This window comes from Delphinapterus leucas, chromosome 1 (genome assembly GCF_059928025.1).
Source record: "Delphinapterus leucas isolate spDelLeu-1000000601 "Yukka" chromosome 1, BTC_Dleu_Yukka2, whole genome shotgun sequence".
NCBI lineage: Eukaryota > Metazoa > Chordata > Mammalia > Artiodactyla > Monodontidae > Delphinapterus > Delphinapterus leucas.
This window is the reverse complement of record NC_143129.1, coordinates 109,953,216-109,970,578: the sequence shown is the minus strand read 5'-3', so window position 1 is coordinate 109,970,578 and position 17,363 is coordinate 109,953,216. Positions and strand designations below refer to the sequence as shown.

Below are 17,363 nucleotides of genomic sequence, written 5' to 3'. Positions count from 1 at the left end.
TGAGTGGTGGGAGAGGGCTGAGAGTTACACTGGGGATTGGGGACTTCACTCTAAATGCAGTGGGAAGCCACCGCAGGACACCTGAGCTGGTGAATTTTGTGATTAGACTTAAGTTTTTAAAGGGTTATTCGAGCTGCTACGTGGAGAACAGATTTTTACTAGCTAATAAGGACAGTAGCTGACATTTATTCCAAGCACTGTTCTAAGCACTTGTCCCATTTTAACTATTCAATTGTCAGAGCAACTTCTGAAGTAGATACTATTCTTATCCCCACAGAGGGAAAATGAGGCATAGAGAAGTTAAATAACTTGCCCAAATTCAGCTCATAAACAGTGGAACCAGGCTTCCAACACAGGCAGTCTACCTCCAGACCCTGCCCTCTTCGGGGACCTGGGTTAGGGGTCCACGGTGCCTCAAGTAAAGATGTGATGGTGGCTCAGACCAAAGATGCGGGGAGGTGTAGCAAGGGTGGGAGAGTGGGGGGGCCAAAGGTGGGCAGATTCAGAATATATGTCTATGGTAGAATAGATAGGATTGGGCGTGACATCTGAGAAAACGTAGGAAGTCATGGATGATGCCAAGGATTCTGGCCTTGGCAACCGGGTAGTAGAGTCCTTTACAGAGATGGAGAACACAAGTTGTGAACAAAATGGGGACAGGAGGGCTGCATGGAACTCAAGATAATCCCCCAAACTAAGGTGATATGGGGAGTGAGTGTATTCGTTTCCTGTGGCTGCTGTAACACATTACTAAAAGCCTGGTAGCTTAAAACAACAGGAAATTATTCTCCTATAGTTTTGAAGGCCAGACGTCCAAAATCAGTGTTACTGAGCCAAAATCAAGGTGTCAGCAGAGACGTCAGAGTCTCCAGAGGCTCTAAGTGAGAATCCGTTCCTTGCTTCTTCCAACTTCTCATGGCTGTTGGCATTCCTTGGCTTGTGGCCCCGTCACTCCAATCTCTGCCTCCATGGTCACGTGGCCTTCTCCTCTTCTGTCTACATCAAATCTCTGTCTTATAAGGACATATGATTGCATTCAGAGGCCACCTAGATAATCCAGGAGAATCTTCTCACCTCAAAATCCTTCAATTAATCACATCTATAAAGACTTTTTCCACTGAATATTCATATAGTAACATTCACAGGTTTTGGGGATTAGGATGTGAGCATATCTTTGGGAGCCATTATTTAGCCTACCAGAGTCAGGAATACATATAATAAGAAAACTAATAAAATCCACAATGGACAAAGAGTTGGCAAAGTTTAACCCTTTTTCACGTGAGGATCTTCTGTTAACTCTCTTATCTCTATAACCCTGGTAATCTAGAACAATATGTCAACTATAATAAAAGGCCACTTGCTTATAATAAAAATTAACCCTGGGATTGGTAAATTGTATGGGGATTGGAAAATTTCTAAATATCTGATAAGAAGAGATATTTGGAGGCTTCTCTGAGAGCAGAGACTCTTGTAAACCGGCATGTTTTTCATGGACATCATGGAAAGTATTCCTATAAGCATAGTTGCCTATTAGGTCCTGGGAAGTATGAGTCCTCTAAATCAGAACACACACACACACACACACACACACACACACACACACACACACACACACACACACACACACCACGTAGATCTAGCATTTGAGCCATCAGTTGGAGCGCTCCAGATGGCTGTATAAACTCATGTGTACGTAGCCGCAAGCATCAAAAAAAAAGAGGAAGGCCATGATGCCCTGCTCCAAGCTGCAGCCCCTACCCTATATCCTTTAATAGTCTGAAGCCACTTGTGGCCTGTGATAATCTCTTGGGTCTAAGTGTTTATCTGAACCCAAGAAGGCCCCCCCCGGATGTTTGCTGCCACATGTAATACAGATATCATTTCAGTTTAATGATTTCCATTTCTTCCACCACCAAACTCTTTAACATAGTTACCAACAGGGAAAAGGAGTAGCACATTTGTTCCATCTAGTCACCCTCTGGTGGTCTCGCTCATAAGCAGTAAAATGGCTAAAAGGGGCAAAGGGAAAAGAAAACGTGGAAAACACAAATTAATAAATTCATAAAAACTGAGTTGACTGTTTCCTCAGGCAGGAGAAGTGAGTAGAACTTTAGATGAATATGTCATGCTTCCTTCACTATGCCTTCAAGAGGCCTATCCTACAGGATTAAATGCAAAAGTCCCAACTCACATCTCTGCTGGAAATGTGCAAGTGTGCTCGTTACTCAGAGCCAAGATAAAGGATAAATCTTTATGAGTACCGTAAGTATGAGTCATCAAAAATAGGAAACACATGTAGGACATATACACAGTAATAGTACCAAGCCAGGAAAAGTGTTTAGGAAATGCATATAAGAACACATGGCAAAAAGAGGACTAAAAATTACCCTTGTACACTGCTCCAAAAACATCAAAAAAAAACCTCACAGCAAATCAGGGGTCCATATCATTCTGGTCTCTAATAAACATAGGTCATTTCCCTACTTGGAAATAGGCTTATTTTTAAATGCAAAAAGGAGGAGAACTGAATCAAGAAAAAGTAACTTGGAGTAGGCTTTGAAAGATTTTATGAATTGGGAAATTTGAACAGCTTCCAACTAAAACACTGGGAATTAGATATTATCGGCATTAAAACTGAACAAAAAAGATCTTTTCAGAGAAATACTTGTGCACAATGGTAAGATTACCATTTCACTGAGATTTTCACTATCTTAACAACCAGGGGTGATAAGGGAAAAAAAGGTGGAATCTTCAACCCATATGAAAGTAGGAAACAAAAGAAACAGCAACACATGTACTAACAACATACAAAGAGCAATAAAGGGCCAGCAGCAAAGCCTCTAAAGGCCTCTCGGCTCAGCAGAAAGAGTTCACACTGGGGAACACGCACCCTCTGGTCAGCTGCACCAGATGACAATTTGGGGGGTGTTCAGAGTAGAAGGCAGGGTAATTGGCCCCCAAAAGTCCTCTGGGGCAGATGACGGAGGCAAAATGCCCACACATGACTCCACTGGAAATTAAGCTCTTCAGTCGCCTTGGATTTTGGAAGATCCCCAAATCTGAGACTCAGCACGGCAAGCAAAGGAGACATATGTCTCACACCAAAGCCTGCATGTCCGTGTCCAGATGGACCCTGGGCTCCCTTAGACTTCAGCTTTCTCCTTTATCTTCAGAGACTACTCTCTCCCAAGGAAAGCCTTGCCTACATGTCTATCTACTTGAGGCTGAGAGGAGTAAGAGAGAAATGTGTAGGAGTAAGAGAGAAATGTGTAAAGTATTGTTTTTAACTTCATTAAGGTTTAAATTTACCAAAGACTTCAAGAAAAGTCAAGGTTCTTTAGGAGCTATTCTGAGGTAGGAATCTCATACAACTTCCACCTCACAAAACATCCAACCGTAGACCAGAAAAGACAACAGGAGCATGACTAGAGCTGAGAAGTGCGACACCTCATTTTCCTCTGCCTCTCATTTCTCAGTCCTCTCAGCAGCTGCCATATCTCTTTATTCCTTTCTCCCAAGGCACCTGCATATGCACTTAACATCCCTAGGAGTCAGGCCTTGTGGGGGGCTCACCTCTTAAGATATGAACGCAGCTTCCCTTTAAATCAGTGCATAGGTGCTAGGCACATGAAACCTACAGCCACATCACCAACTCGCTGTGCAAATTCAAAAAGAATCAGATGCGTGTACACTTGTATCAACAAATAAAGATTAAACTTTAATGTGCACAGTGTGGTATTTGGGCTCTAGGCAAGAATTAGGCTATTACAGTGATCCTGAATCCTATAGCTTGCTCTCCTTGGCTTATTGTTAGACCCAGTAACACCTAATCTAGTCTCTCTAACTTCAAAAGAAGCCAAATCTTACCTGCAGTTTGCCTCTTAAACCAAGGGATGTAAAACTTCTAGGTCTAGTCAAAGGACTCTGTAGTTCAGGTGGAAAATGCCGTAAATATAAAGTACTATTGTATATCCAGTGATAAACCATAATGGAAAAGAATATGAAAAAGAATGTATGTATAGGGCTTCCCTGGTGGCGCAGTGGTTAAGAATCTGCCTGCCAGTGCAAGGGACACAGGTTCGAGCCCTGGCCGGGGAAGATCCCACATGCCACGGAGCAACTAAGCTCGCACTCCACAACTACTAAGCCTGAGCTCTAGAGCCCACAAGCCACAGCTACTGATACCACGTGCCACAGCTACTGAAGCCTGCACGCCTAGCGCCTGTGTTCCTCAACAAGAGAAGCCACCGCAATGAGAAGCCCGCACACTGCAACGAAGAGTAGCCCCCGCTCACCGCAACTAGAGAAAGCCCTCACACAGCAACAAAGACCCAGCGCAGCCAAAAGTAAATTAATTAATTTTTTAAAAATGTATGTATATGTATAAACTGAACCATTTTACTGTACAGTAGAAATTATCACAACATTGTAAGTCAACTATACTTCAATAAAATAAATCTTTAAAAATAAATAAATAAATAAAGCACTATTGTAGGGTGTCCTGGACTAGAACCCAGATAATGCCTGACGATTGTGGGCAAAGAACAATTCCCAGAAGTCAAAAGTACAGCCATTTCACCTGAGTTTTAGCATTCTAACTCAGGAGAGCACTCAGAGCAAAATCCCATCAGAATACTAGCAAATGGCACTAAACTAATGAAAGACAATTGATTTCTTTAAAATTAACCTCATTCTTATGAGTTTAAAAGGGCTATCTAGTACCTGGGTGTTGATGTTTTAGTATTTCAGACAAGGCCAAGGAGCTTCAAGGAAAGGGCTATTTCAATTAACCACCCGTCTAGCTGAGGTGCCTGGGCAGCCTGGAAAGGAAAGCACAGAGCACACAACTGCAATGGAAGCCAAAGCAGCAGGTCTTCCAAACAGATTCAGATTCCTGTATCTTTAAGACCAGACCCTCATAAATGGATTGCTTCTGCTGGACACCATGCTTTAAATAAACAGACTCTTCTGGCCGACACACAACTTCCTGTAGGGTTCTGGTGGGTAAAGCTTGAAAAGGCTGCCAAATCCAATGACCAGCAACTTTAGAGCTGACTTAGAAAACAAGCTACAAAGACTTGAGTCCAGAGTAAACAAAGGAAAAAGCCACATTAAACAGGGAACAAATTACTATACAGGCAGGGATATTTTAAGTGCTCACTGAGCAAAAAACAAAATAAAAAAATCAAGTTATTAAGAATTTAATGATACAGGGTAGAGTAAAATGTCCTCTTTCAATTGGAGAAATCAGTTTAATTAATTCCAGCAACATTAAGAATTGGCCAGGAATCACCGCCTACATCATGAGGACAGATTGTTCTCAATGGCCCAACTTCAAACCAGGCTCAGCTCAAATGAGCTACCCAAGGGAGTAGCATGGAGTCAAAAGCCATTTATAGCTTTTACCCATCTGAGGGAAAGGACTAACTAGTGTACTAGCAGAGGACTAAAATCCATAAGAGTAAAGAAAAATGTGGGACTTCCCTGGTGGGCCAGTGGCTAAGACTCCACGCTCCCAATGCAGGGGGCCCGGGTTCAATCCCTGGGCAGGGAACTAGTTTCCACATGCTGCAACTAAGAGTTCACATGGCGCAACTAAAGATCCCGTGTGCGGCAACTAAGACCCGACACAGCCAAATAAATAAATAAATATTTAAAATAAAGAAAAATGTAACAAAAACTCAGAAATGGGCTGACACAGAGATCTGGAGAATATACAGTAAATTGCAGTAGCATGAGATTTAATTAGAAAAAATAAATCAAAGCCATAATACAAAGTGGAGGACACCTGCTCAGCTATAGCAGTCAAGGGGGACTGGGGACAAAACACCAAGTCCACTGATATAATGAAATCAAATAAAAGTACGCTGTGGAAAAGGGGAGGAGCTTAAGAAGACTTTGATACTTTAACGTCCTCAGCACTATGCAAAAACCCAATATCACAATGCGAAAGAGTCCAACTTGGCTCCTGGCCTTAAGAAGTCCACTCACCAGCTGACTGCGCAAGATTAACACAGGTGATTCAGCAGCGAATAATACAAAAACATATAATCCCATACTCTGCGGAAGTTCAGACTGGAAGGGGCGGGGGGAGGAATTCAGAGCAACATTTAGAAAAGAGGGAAATGGAGGCGGATAAAGGAATCAGGAAAGGGTGTGCTGAAGAGTTAAGACTTAACGCGTGGGCTTCAAACATGGCCAGGATTGAGAGAGTTAAGAAAGGAGTTCAGGTGGAATTAAGAAAAAGCTGTGGGGCAGTAGATTCAGCTGAAAGGTCAGGGGTGAGGCTCAGGAATCTGCACTTAAGCATTTCCAAGGGACTCAGATGCAGGGGGTTCACGTCCCACACACACTTGGGGAAACACTGATCCACAGGATTAAGTCCAAATCCTTACCTGTTCAGCCTTTCCAGCCTCATCTTCCACTCCCAGGCCCCAGCTCGCCCCCATCACTGCCCCATCCTCTATTCCAGGGGTTGGCAAGCTTTATCTGCAAGTAGCCAGACTGTAAATATTTTGGGCTTTGTTAGTCTTGTTACCCTACTCAAGTCTTCTACTGTCATGAGGAAGGGGCCACAGACAATACATAAACAAATGGGCATGGCTATGTGCCAATAAAACTTTATTTACACCCCCCCCCAAAAAAACCCTTTATTTACAAAAACAGGCATCAGACTGATGAATGGATAAGCAAGATGTGGTACAGCCATACAACAGAATACTGTTCAGGAATAAAAAGGAATGACATAACTAATACACGCTACAGCATGGATGAATCTCGAATGCATTACGTTAAGTGAGAAAGCCAGTCATAAAAGTCACCCATATTGTGTGGTTCCATTTATAAAAAGTCTCCAGAATTTCAGATCTATAAAGAAAGTAGATTAATGGTTGCCTAGGGCAGGGGTGGGAGCATGGGGAATGGGGAATGACTGCTAATGGGTACCAAGTTTGGGAGTGCTAAAAATGTTCTAAAGTTAGATTGTGGTGGTAGTTGCACAAGTCTATAAAAGACACTGAAAACCACTGACTTGTACGCTTTAAACAGGTGAACTTTATGGTATGAAAATTACATACATACAAAAACGGGCAACAGGCAGGATTTGGCCCAAAGGCCATAGTTTGCCACTTCCTGATCTGTACATCAGCCACACCATGTACAAGGAAGAACTTTCCTCCACACATGGTTTTGCTCTTCCTTCTGTGCATGTTGAAGCCTCCCTTCTCTTCTGCCCAGTAACTTCTACTTGACTGTCAAGCCCCTCATCAAATGCTCTCTTCTGGATCCTTCCCTCCCCTGCAGATAGAGTTACCACTCCCTCTGTTGGGCTCCTGCAAACTTCTGTTAATTTTATAACAAATAATGGTCATATTATTTGTCACACTGTATTAAATTTATTCTCCCTCAACCCCCAGTAAGTGCTGAAGATATAAAGATGAGTAGGAATCCAGCAGAGTGTCTACCTAGTATACAGTAGGTTCTCAACAAATAATTCATTGAATAAGTCTGTAAATGAATGGACAAATGAATCAATTATAGGAGTATTATTTAGAGAAAATCAGTTTTATGAAGTGGTCCACAGCTGAACCAAAAGAATCAGGGCCTAACGCTGGAGGCACCAGTCCCAGGAGACTGGTTAAGGAGCTGCAGGTAAGTGAAGAGAAGCGTAGAAATTCGGGAAGTTCCAGAGGAATGTCAATAAAACTTGGTGACTGACCAAATATAGGGTTTGAGTGAATGGTTCAAAAGTCCCCAGATAGATGGTAGCAGTGCCATTGATGGGACAGGGAAGTTGGACTGGTAAACCAGCATGGAGGTAAGGAGAAGACTGGCTTAGAAAGGTTCTTAGAGTCAATTTTAGAGATAAGAGCTAGTGTTTGATTGTTTATTGTATGTCAGGCACACATGCCAGCCCTAAGGGGGCCATAGAGACTTCTCTCAATCCTCAGTGAACCCCCTAAAAAACTACTATCATCTCCATTTTACAGATGAGGCAACTGGGGCTCAGAGAATTAAGTAACTCCCCCAGAGTCACACGCTTGGGAAGTGACAGGGCTGAAGTCAGCCCTCTATCTGACACCAGGTAGAAGCACACTGATAGCCACTCCTCCACAGCACAGCTCAGGCACCTGGGAGCTTGAGGTAAGACATGAGAGGCAGGGAGCTTTGGAGACCCTGGAGAGAGTTTTGGGAGTTGCTGGCATGGAGGTGACAATCCAAATCCTGAGAACAAACAAGCCACCTCAGGGAGAGTAGACAGGGGAAAACAAGGGCCAAGGACTGCACTTCAGTCAAGACCCCTGAGAAGGAAGAAAGACCAGTTGGGAAAGAAACAGAAAAACTAGGCGGTAGAAAGAACTCTGAGATAGGAGTCAGGGTCCCTGGGGTCCAGTCCAGCACTGACACCAATTCTTGTTTGACGGTGAATAAGTCATCACTTCACTCCCTGGCTCTACAAGGTGGTTAGGACTAGGTTGTCTCGAGGGCACCTCTCCAGTCCCAGCATCCTATGAGTTGGGTCAAAAGGGCATCTCCAGAGACTAGTTCAGGAGAGCAGAAGTCAGGTTGCAGAGAGGAAAGAAGGGAAAGGCAGGACACACAGACTCACTCCTTCAAGGTGTGGGATAGGCGAGGAAAAGAGAAACAAGATAGTACAGAGAGGCGATCAGCAGGGCCAAGTTCACACATGGCGTCTTCACTGTGGGAGAAAGGAAAAGTAAAATAATTAAACATGTGTCTAATTTTCACAGAAATATTTAGAAAACGCAGTGAGGAGTGGGACTCTTGAAAGTAATAAATTCTTCTGCAGAATTTGGGCATTTAAATCAGAGGTATTAGCAAGTAAATTGACATTCTCAAATAAAATGTCAAGGTAGCAAATCAGCAATGGAAACAAGAAAATACAAGCTGGATATCTGGGTACTCTGCAACACAAACTGGGCCTTTGCCCAATCGGCACATCAGGGTCTCAGATTTGCACACCCGCTCCTTACTTTGGTCTGTTGCTTTCTTAAAATACTTTCCGAAAAGTCACATTTTCAAATGTGGAGGGTGCTCCTAGAAAATGTTAGAAACATTTTCTAACGACAGTTTTGGGAAATTATACAGTCTTTTAAAAGTCAAGAGAAGTTACCATGGCAACAACAGTATGGATCAGGGTTGTAACCCTAACCTCCAAAAAGACAAGCACCACACTGGTTGGAAAATGCTGCTGCTGGACAAATTTTAGAAGGAGTCAAGGCAGCCTCTCCTCTAGGCTGGGGAAGAGGCAATAACGAGAGAGGCTCTTTCAGTGTGTCAGCTCCCAGCCAGCAAAGAACATAACTGGCATTACCTCATGCTAAAATGGCAGAGTCCAACCAGGCTCAGTCCTTCTGTGGGGCAGGGGGCATGCTTTCCCAGGGCAATGTTACTGTGATACATGGCAAAGGTTAAGCCACGTGGCTAACCAGCGTGTTGGTGGGAACGTTATAACTTCTTCACTTCCTCTTGTGTCCTAATTTCTTGCTATATCTCGATGTTTACTATTATCGCTCTGATTTCTGCTTTCACTTTTTTCTAAGATTCCAAGACTGGGTTTTTGGAGAGTTCTCATTTGAAAGTTAGCTGTAGCTTCAGATTGAACATCTTGCCCCAACGTGTTAGAAACCATCAATGACTGGCGTGGCCAGTTCTACCCGGCCTGCATTGCCTTCCGTGGAAACAGCAGCCGGAGGTCTAGCGGCCTGGCTAGCCCCACCCCACGGCCTGACTGTTACTCTGTCCAGTCCAGGCCTGGCAACTTCATACTGCACAGCAGGGTGTCATCATTTAACCTGCACGGAGTATCTTCAAGTGAAGTGGCAACTCGTTTTAAATCATGTGACTGTCCTATTCATTTAGGGCCTCCAATCCTATGTAAGAGCCAGGTTCAGTGGCCTTTCAAGTTAATGAAATAATTTCCAGAACAACAGTCAAACGAATGGGGGAAGGGAGGAGGAGGGGAGAGAGGGAAAGAGGAAGGGAGAGAGGAGAGAAGAAAGGGAGAGGGAGAGGGAAGAGGAGAGAGAAAGAAAAAGGGAAAGAGAGAGAAAGAGAGATGAATGCCTTTAGAGAAACGTGACCCTCGTTGTCGGTGTAACTTTCTCATAAATCTGCTGTAGGTCTGTGACAAAACGGCCAGTTCAAAGATAACCTTACCTGTCAGCCTGGGGTGATTTCCAAAACAACTTCCATTTAAACAAACACCAGGCAGTGTTTACACATGGAAGGTGTTTGTTTAGTAACTGAACTTCATCAGTATAGAGTGTCTGTGTGTGAGTTTACTGTGACGCTTGCTTATTAGCACAAACTGCACACAAGATCTCTGAAATATAAATAGCCTTGAGTTTGTCTGAGGTTTTTTCCCCAGCATATACACAGGACTAGCACTGGGAAGTCATTCATGAATAACAGCAGAGGGGAAAATGTCCCGGATAAGAGAAGGAAGGTAACTAGTGTGCTAGTGTTCATTTGGTATTCCTGCTCTCACGTGTATACTCTCCAAAAAACAAGTCTTGAAATTTTTTATCAGTTCTTTTAGTTGTGATGGGTAAAGGTAAGACACACACCCATTCCCCCTACCCCTGCACTGTTCCATTATACTTTTAATAACTGAGGGGAAGGGGAACAAAAAGAGAGAAGTTGTCAACTTACTAACATTGTGGAAATGGGGAAGATGACAGATAGATAGATAGGTAAGTAGGTAGGTAGTAGCGCTCTCCAAAATGTTTAATCCCTGAACTGCAAGATTCCTCAAAGTAAGCAAAAAAGATGTCAGGGGCTTCCCTGGTGGCGCAGTGGTTGAGAGTCCGCCTGCCGATGCAGGGGACACGGGTCCGTGCCCTGGTCCGGGAGGATCCCACATACCGCGGAGCGGCTGGGCCCGTGAGCCATGGCCGCTGAGCCTGCGCGTCCGGAGCCTGTGCTCCACAACGGGAGAAGCCGCAACAGTGAGAGGCCCGCGTACCGCAAAAAAAAAAAAAGGTGTCAAATCAGATGGCAAAGTCCACACACTAAAGGTCCTGTGTTTCACGCATAGCAGGAAGAGTCCCTTAATGTGTTTGTTCTCCCTTGTCACACAATTCAAGCAAGTTTGGTTACAAGTCATGGATTACTAGCAGAAGACAGGTGAGTTACTTTTTGTGGAGGCAGTTGAAAGCTTTATTTGGGGTGGCGGTGGGGGGAGGAAAATGATCAACTGTGAAAAACAGATGGGAGGTGACATTTAGTGTAGGATTAACAGCCACATAGAGTGCAAGGGCTCCTGAGCTTAGTCCTGCATTTTATAATTACTGACACTTGACGTGATAATCTTCTAAGTCAGAAAGGAACAAAGAGACAATGGCACACGAAAAAACATCCTCACTACTGCCCCAAAGCCACAAGGAAGGGAACGAAAAGGAACTCTGAGCATCAGAAAGAGCTATCACAAGCCTAGGCAGGAAACCCAAACCTTCGGTGAGAGATCTGCTGCCTCGTGGAACAGGTTGAGCCAAGTGAGACAGGGTGGCAGGTTTCATAGCTGGGAGCAAGGTCAGAGCTAAAGGTGAAAGGGAAGTGGACTGACGTGTGGGAAAACCTTGGACTGTAGAGTCACACACGGGCTCAGAGGTGGGCTGCATGCCCCAGGGTCTGCCGTGAAACCTCCCTAGGCCTCCCTCCCTTTCCAGCCGACAGTGAGGATGGGCGGCGACGGCACAGGTGCCCGCAGCTGGCACTTCATCACCACTGTGGTCACTGTTACTGTTATTTGGGGCCTACGGGAGCTGTTAAGAGGCAAGCAGAACCGTTAGCATTAGGCTGTGTTTTCTTCCTTCTCTTTCTCCCAACTGTGGTCTCTCCCGCCCTCAAACAGAACCAGGGAAGGAACAATTGTATGCCACAGTCCTCAGAGAAGGCACCAAGGAAAAGTAACTTGGAGCCACATGTGTGATTAACCGCATATCCCATGTGGCCCTGCCTGCCAAGAAGCCTGCCGAATTGCTGCCAAATTTCAAACTCAGTCGCACCCACCACATAACGCATGTGGCTAACAAACTGCACTTCGCTTTTGTCCTCATTTCGCTTTTCTGCTTACATTCTTGGTATGTCTATTGTTGTAAGCCCATCCCAAATCCCTTTTTGGAATGAAGCAGAGAATAAGTAAATACATACAAGAATGGAGGGTTCTGAGCTTTCTGAAGGGTGAGGATAAAGTTATTAAACCTGGCCCCTTTCCCATGACCATGGATCCTCCCAGATCCTCACTCCACCCCTACAGCCAGTCTCTGGCTTGGCACGCCCATTAACAGTCGCTTCTTCAATGTCAAAACAAATACATAAATTCAAACGTCCATATCTGTTATACACATACGTACTGCTAACTAAGGGCTTTTCATAATAAGCGAGCAGTTAGATAGACGGGAAATAGAAAAGAAGCATCGCCCGGAAAAAGCAGGTCACAATAAAAATTAGAGGATCGGAAACAAAATTGTTGCCATTCCAGCAACTAATGAACGTATGTTACTGTAAACAAGCCTCTGGTGGTGCTACAGCCCTTCTCAGGAATCAGGAAACACCCAGAGGGACTGAACTCAGGGGTATGGGCAGGGGATGGAGCGGTGGTCAGAACAGAGTAGGGGCAGGAAGTGAGGGAGGGGCGGGACATTTTACCTTGAAGTTAAAGGGCACAGGCAGCTGGTTTTCATAGGGTGAAGCTGATGACATCTCCCCACTTATTCTAAAAGACAAAGTTGGTCTCTCAGGGCTGTTTACCCTCTTCTGCCCTCCTCTGTCGCCAAAGAGTCTTTTTCCAGTTTCCGGTTCACTTCCAGGACTGTTGTTTCCAAAACCAATGATTACAAATGAGAGGTGTGGTCTCAGATGAAAAATACAACTACAGGTCTGTGCTGTCCTGATGAGAACCCAGCAGGGAAGTCAATGGCAAAACCATGCTTTGCCACAGGGGGCTTTGTATACATTATTGTAACAAGTATGTTTCTGATACAAATTCTCTGCTGGCCTATAAAATTGTTTGTCTAATTAAGTATAACTGTTTCCCCAAATCTTGTCAACCTGCTGAGGTTATTACTTCCAGGTGTAGGCTCTGTCACCTCCGCCACACAGAAAGGGCAGCAGCCTCTCCTCAGCTGAGGAAGCTTAAGGCGCCCGGGAGGTAGGAATTTAGTAAAATGTTAGAGAAGGGATGATTTATAATAGATCTTAATGCTAATCCTGCACCAAAACAAGCCGGTCGGGGAGGGGAGTGGGGCTAGGGTTGATTTAGTAATTCCCTCACATTTAAGGAGGACATCATGAAAAACAACGACTTCGGTCATAAGAGTCAAAGTAATTATGGCTTGGAGCCAGTAGGGCATTCTTTTCTAATTTATAAGCAACAACATTTATCATTTCATCTTGAAAAATATTTGCCCTTAATATTTCGTAGAGACATGCACAAAGGCTGCCTCTGGTCCTCCCACTATTACCTCCAGAACTGACTGGCTGTGATTTTTAGCACAGACCATATCTAATAGCATATCTATAAAAATCAAGTTATCCATTGAGAATATCAGAAAGAGTTGAATGGGTTTAGGTCGGAAGAGGAAGCAATCCTAGTTTTTTTTTTTTTAAAAAGTGGATATAGTTAAGGTAAATTTTATGGGTAATTAATATACCGACAGGTTGAATTCATTTTTTAACAGCTTTACTGAGATAAAATCCACATGCCATAAAATTCACCCATTAAAAGTACAACTCAGTGGTTTTTGGTTAGTCACATGTATTGACATTTATCAATGGTATTTACTAGATTCATATTCAATTGCGGAACCATCATTATAATTTAATTTTAGAACATTTCTGTCCCCCCAAAAGAAACTCTGTACTCATAAAGTCAGCCCCCATGTCTCTCTTTTGCTCTTCAGCCCTAAACAACCACCAGTTTACTTTCTATCTCTATAAATTTGTCTACTCCGGACAGCACGTAGATTTTGTGCCTGACTTCTTTCACTCAGTGTAACGTTTTCAAGGTTCATCCACGTTGCAGCATGTATCAGTATTTCATTCCTTTTTGTTGCTGAATAACATTCCATTGTATGGACATATGTACCACATTTCATTTATCCATTCATCAGCTGATGGGCATTCAGGTTGTTCCCACTTTTTAGCTATTATGAATAATGCTGCTGTGAACAATCGTGGACAAGTTTTTATATGGACTATGTTTTCCTTTCTCTTGCGTATACATTTAGGTGTGGAACTGCTGGGTCATATAGTTCAAATGATTTTAAAAAGCTGTTGGCATGGCTGCAGTCCTGTATCTCCAGAGTCACATGTGAAGAACATGAGAGATACTTAATTGTTCAGGTTTTTAAACAAGTTTTAGAGGCTATCTCCCGTAGGCCCACTTTCTTTACTTCTTCACTGAACGTACGACGTCCCTTGATGCCAGCTAATTTTCCGTATCTTCAGTACAGCCATGTCTATTTTGATCTAACATAGTCAATATAAGTGTGGGAGAGCTCTGCTGTCATTCCTTGAGATATTCTTCTTTTGCTTCAGTAGTCTTATGTGAATCTATTTTCAGAATCAACAACAGTACCGCACAATTTAGCACGCAGAATTTCTGCCGCTTCTGTAATCACTCGGACTTGCTTTTCTTTCTTGGTTCTTCTGAGAGAGCATATATAATATGAGTAATTATTGCCGCTAAAGAATTGCTGGAGTCAGCAAGGCTTCATAGGAACTGCACTTCCTCCTCCCTTCCTTTCCCTCCCACCCAAATTCTCCCCCATAAGTTAAGAATTAAAGACGCATTACTGGGATAAAGAAATCCAACCTGAAATATGTGTTGCAGCAACAATGGCAAGCAACCAAGAGTATTAACGATAATTTCCAATGTAGCTGGAAAGTTTAGATGATTTGTCTTTGAAATGAGCCAACTCTGCACACTTTCACAAGATTAAAATCAGTTTGCTTTTCCTTCTGCACACCTCACCTCTCCTATTCCTACCCACCTCCCCACCCCCAAAAAGAAGAGTGGTTGAGGCACATAAACAAACAGTTTTGGAAATTAACTTTCCTGACCAGAAGAAAGGTCAAAGATAAATTCTGCTCTATATTAGTTTTTCTACACTTCACTGTGATCATGGTTTATTGTGGTTTCTCTCTTCCTGAAGAGCTAATAACTGAGTGATAACATTTCTGACACAGAAGCTTAGAAACAGAAAGAATGACAACTGTGTGTTATCTTAAAAGAAGCAGGGGGACCATTATCCACAACCCAGGTCATTTATGAGCCACAAGAAAGAGGAGGCCATTTCTCTCTTATGGTAATGACCTTGGGCAAGTGAGTTACCATTGTGCCTGTCACCTGTAAATTGAGGGTAGTAATAGAACTTCATGGAATAAGTGTATGAGTGCTTCAAACAGGGCTGAGGATAGAGGAAATACTGAGTCACTATGAGCTTGGGTCATCATCACCACCACCAAGACCACCACAGTCTTCAAGAAGCTGCCTGGATAACATAAGGAGCTACCCACCCCCAGTGCTTTCATGCACATACAAGGTACTGCCATCCTTATTCCAGAGTGTTTCTGTTTCCTCTGACTCATCCTGCAGGAGCAATAGGTCCACAAGACAAAACAAAGAAAGATGAAAGACAGGGCACAGGAGAAGATGAGGAAGACATTTTACAATAACAGAGAAATGGCACCTTATTTTGTTTTTTCACAACCATGTTTTAAAAATGAAATTCTTAAGAACATTCTTTCCACTATGAGGCAGGGAGGGGGGCCAGGAAAGTTGAAAAGCTGAAAAATCTCTCTAGAGCGAAGTCTTAGAGTTGCCCAGTCCAGAGAGCAATCCTTCTGGATTAAATGAAATCCTTCTCTCTCTTGAGTGTACTTTGTGTCCTCCTCCCCACTTATGTTCATACATGAGCATCCTCGTTAAACCCAGAAAGGAAGAAAAGGACTCTTCATCCAGAAAAATGTCTTTACAAATTCCTAGGGGCAGTGGGTAGAAAGCTGGCACCTGCGCCTACCTCTCTCTGTGGCTGGCCGGGCCCCTGGTCGGCAGTGCGGAGGTTCAGGACGTGCACCTCCTGGGGCAACCCCACCGTCCCCCTGCTGGCACATCCCGACAAGACGGTGAAGCTCTCCATCAAGGCCTGGACTGGATGGGAGGCATTGACAGGCAACAGTTCACACTGGGCGCTGGGCTCTGGACCTGCAGAGGGAATCACAAACATGAACCCCTCAGAATCCGCAATTAATTGTGCCATGATTAAATTAATTGTTCTGAATATACAAGTCACTGCCAACCCACCAGAGGTGCCTTTCCAGGTAAGTTGTTTCCAGAACTAAATGGCAAAAAAGCTAGTCTATTCTTGTAAAATCCCAATCTCTTAAACTCCTTTTGGATACTTTTGATGTGTATTTGATTAAATTCCCTTTTAGACACACAAGCCACGAATGTATTCCTCTGGATGGAGGAAAGTTCCCATTTGACATCTGTGTTCAATTCTTCCTTCCCCTCTTAGAAGAAAACCAGAGATAAATAGAATAAGTTGTGGAAAGCCCCAATGATATTATGCATAAATATTAGACACCTAAAATTGCACCCAAAAAGGTATAAGATGCAGATTCTACCTTTCTAAGTGCTTCCCCTTCTTAGGGAAAGCAAAACAATCTTAAGAACATACAAAAGCAAGATGCAATGAGCAGAGGCAACTGGGGCCAGAGCTGTACAGCAAAGTTTGAGAGAGGTCAGAAAGATCCTCCCAAGAGAGGTAGGATACGAGCAGAGCCTCAGATAGAAAAAGTAGAACCCTGGGCATGCCTGGCTCCTGCTTCCTCATTCTCCCTTCCTCTAAGCAATCAGAACTTAAATCTGAAATCCATCCTTTCCTCCCCATCTCTACTTCCTGCAGCACTCACTGTCTCCATCCCTAGACAACTGCAGATCTTCCTGAAAGGAGCCTCTGGTCTCAAGCTCTCCGAGCTTCCTTCCATACAGACAAGGTTCACCTAACCCAGGGTGGTCCTCAACTGAATGGTTATTCCAGATGCAAAGACCTGCCCTGCCCAGCCCTGCAGTTATGTCCCGTCCCTTGAGAACTGCTGGTCTGTGCTCCTTCACCTGGCACACGAAGGCCTTTCTTGATCTAGCCCCTTCCTAGCTCTCCAGCCTAAGCCCTCCGCCTCCAGGAACCCCACGTGGCTTAAATGTCTCGAAACATACCATGATGTTTCTCACTCTATGTCTTTATTCAAGCTTGTTTCCTTTTCCCAAATTCCTCGTCCGCTCTACCTCCACCCCCAAAACAAACATCCCAAGCTGAGGAAGGTGCACTTCCTCT

At 43.8% G+C, this 17,363-nt stretch overlaps 1 protein-coding gene across 13 annotated transcripts in view; it reads right to left on the bottom strand.

The window, feature by feature from the left end:
• TGFBR3 (transforming growth factor beta receptor 3) overlaps positions 1-17,363 on the bottom strand; it is a 207,769-nt gene that overhangs the window by 98,159 nt on the left and 92,247 nt on the right. For 12 of the 13 annotated variants that reach the window (XM_089919731.1, XM_089919757.1, XM_089919748.1 and 9 more), the window contains one exon: positions 16,047-16,231. The exons of the other annotated variant lie outside the window; for it this stretch is intronic. In XM_089919731.1, coding sequence (XP_089775857.1) covers positions 16,047-16,231 — 185 coding nt within the window. Of the gene's footprint in view, positions 1-16,046; positions 16,232-17,363 lie in introns of those variants that run through there. 13 annotated transcript variants of the gene reach the window in all.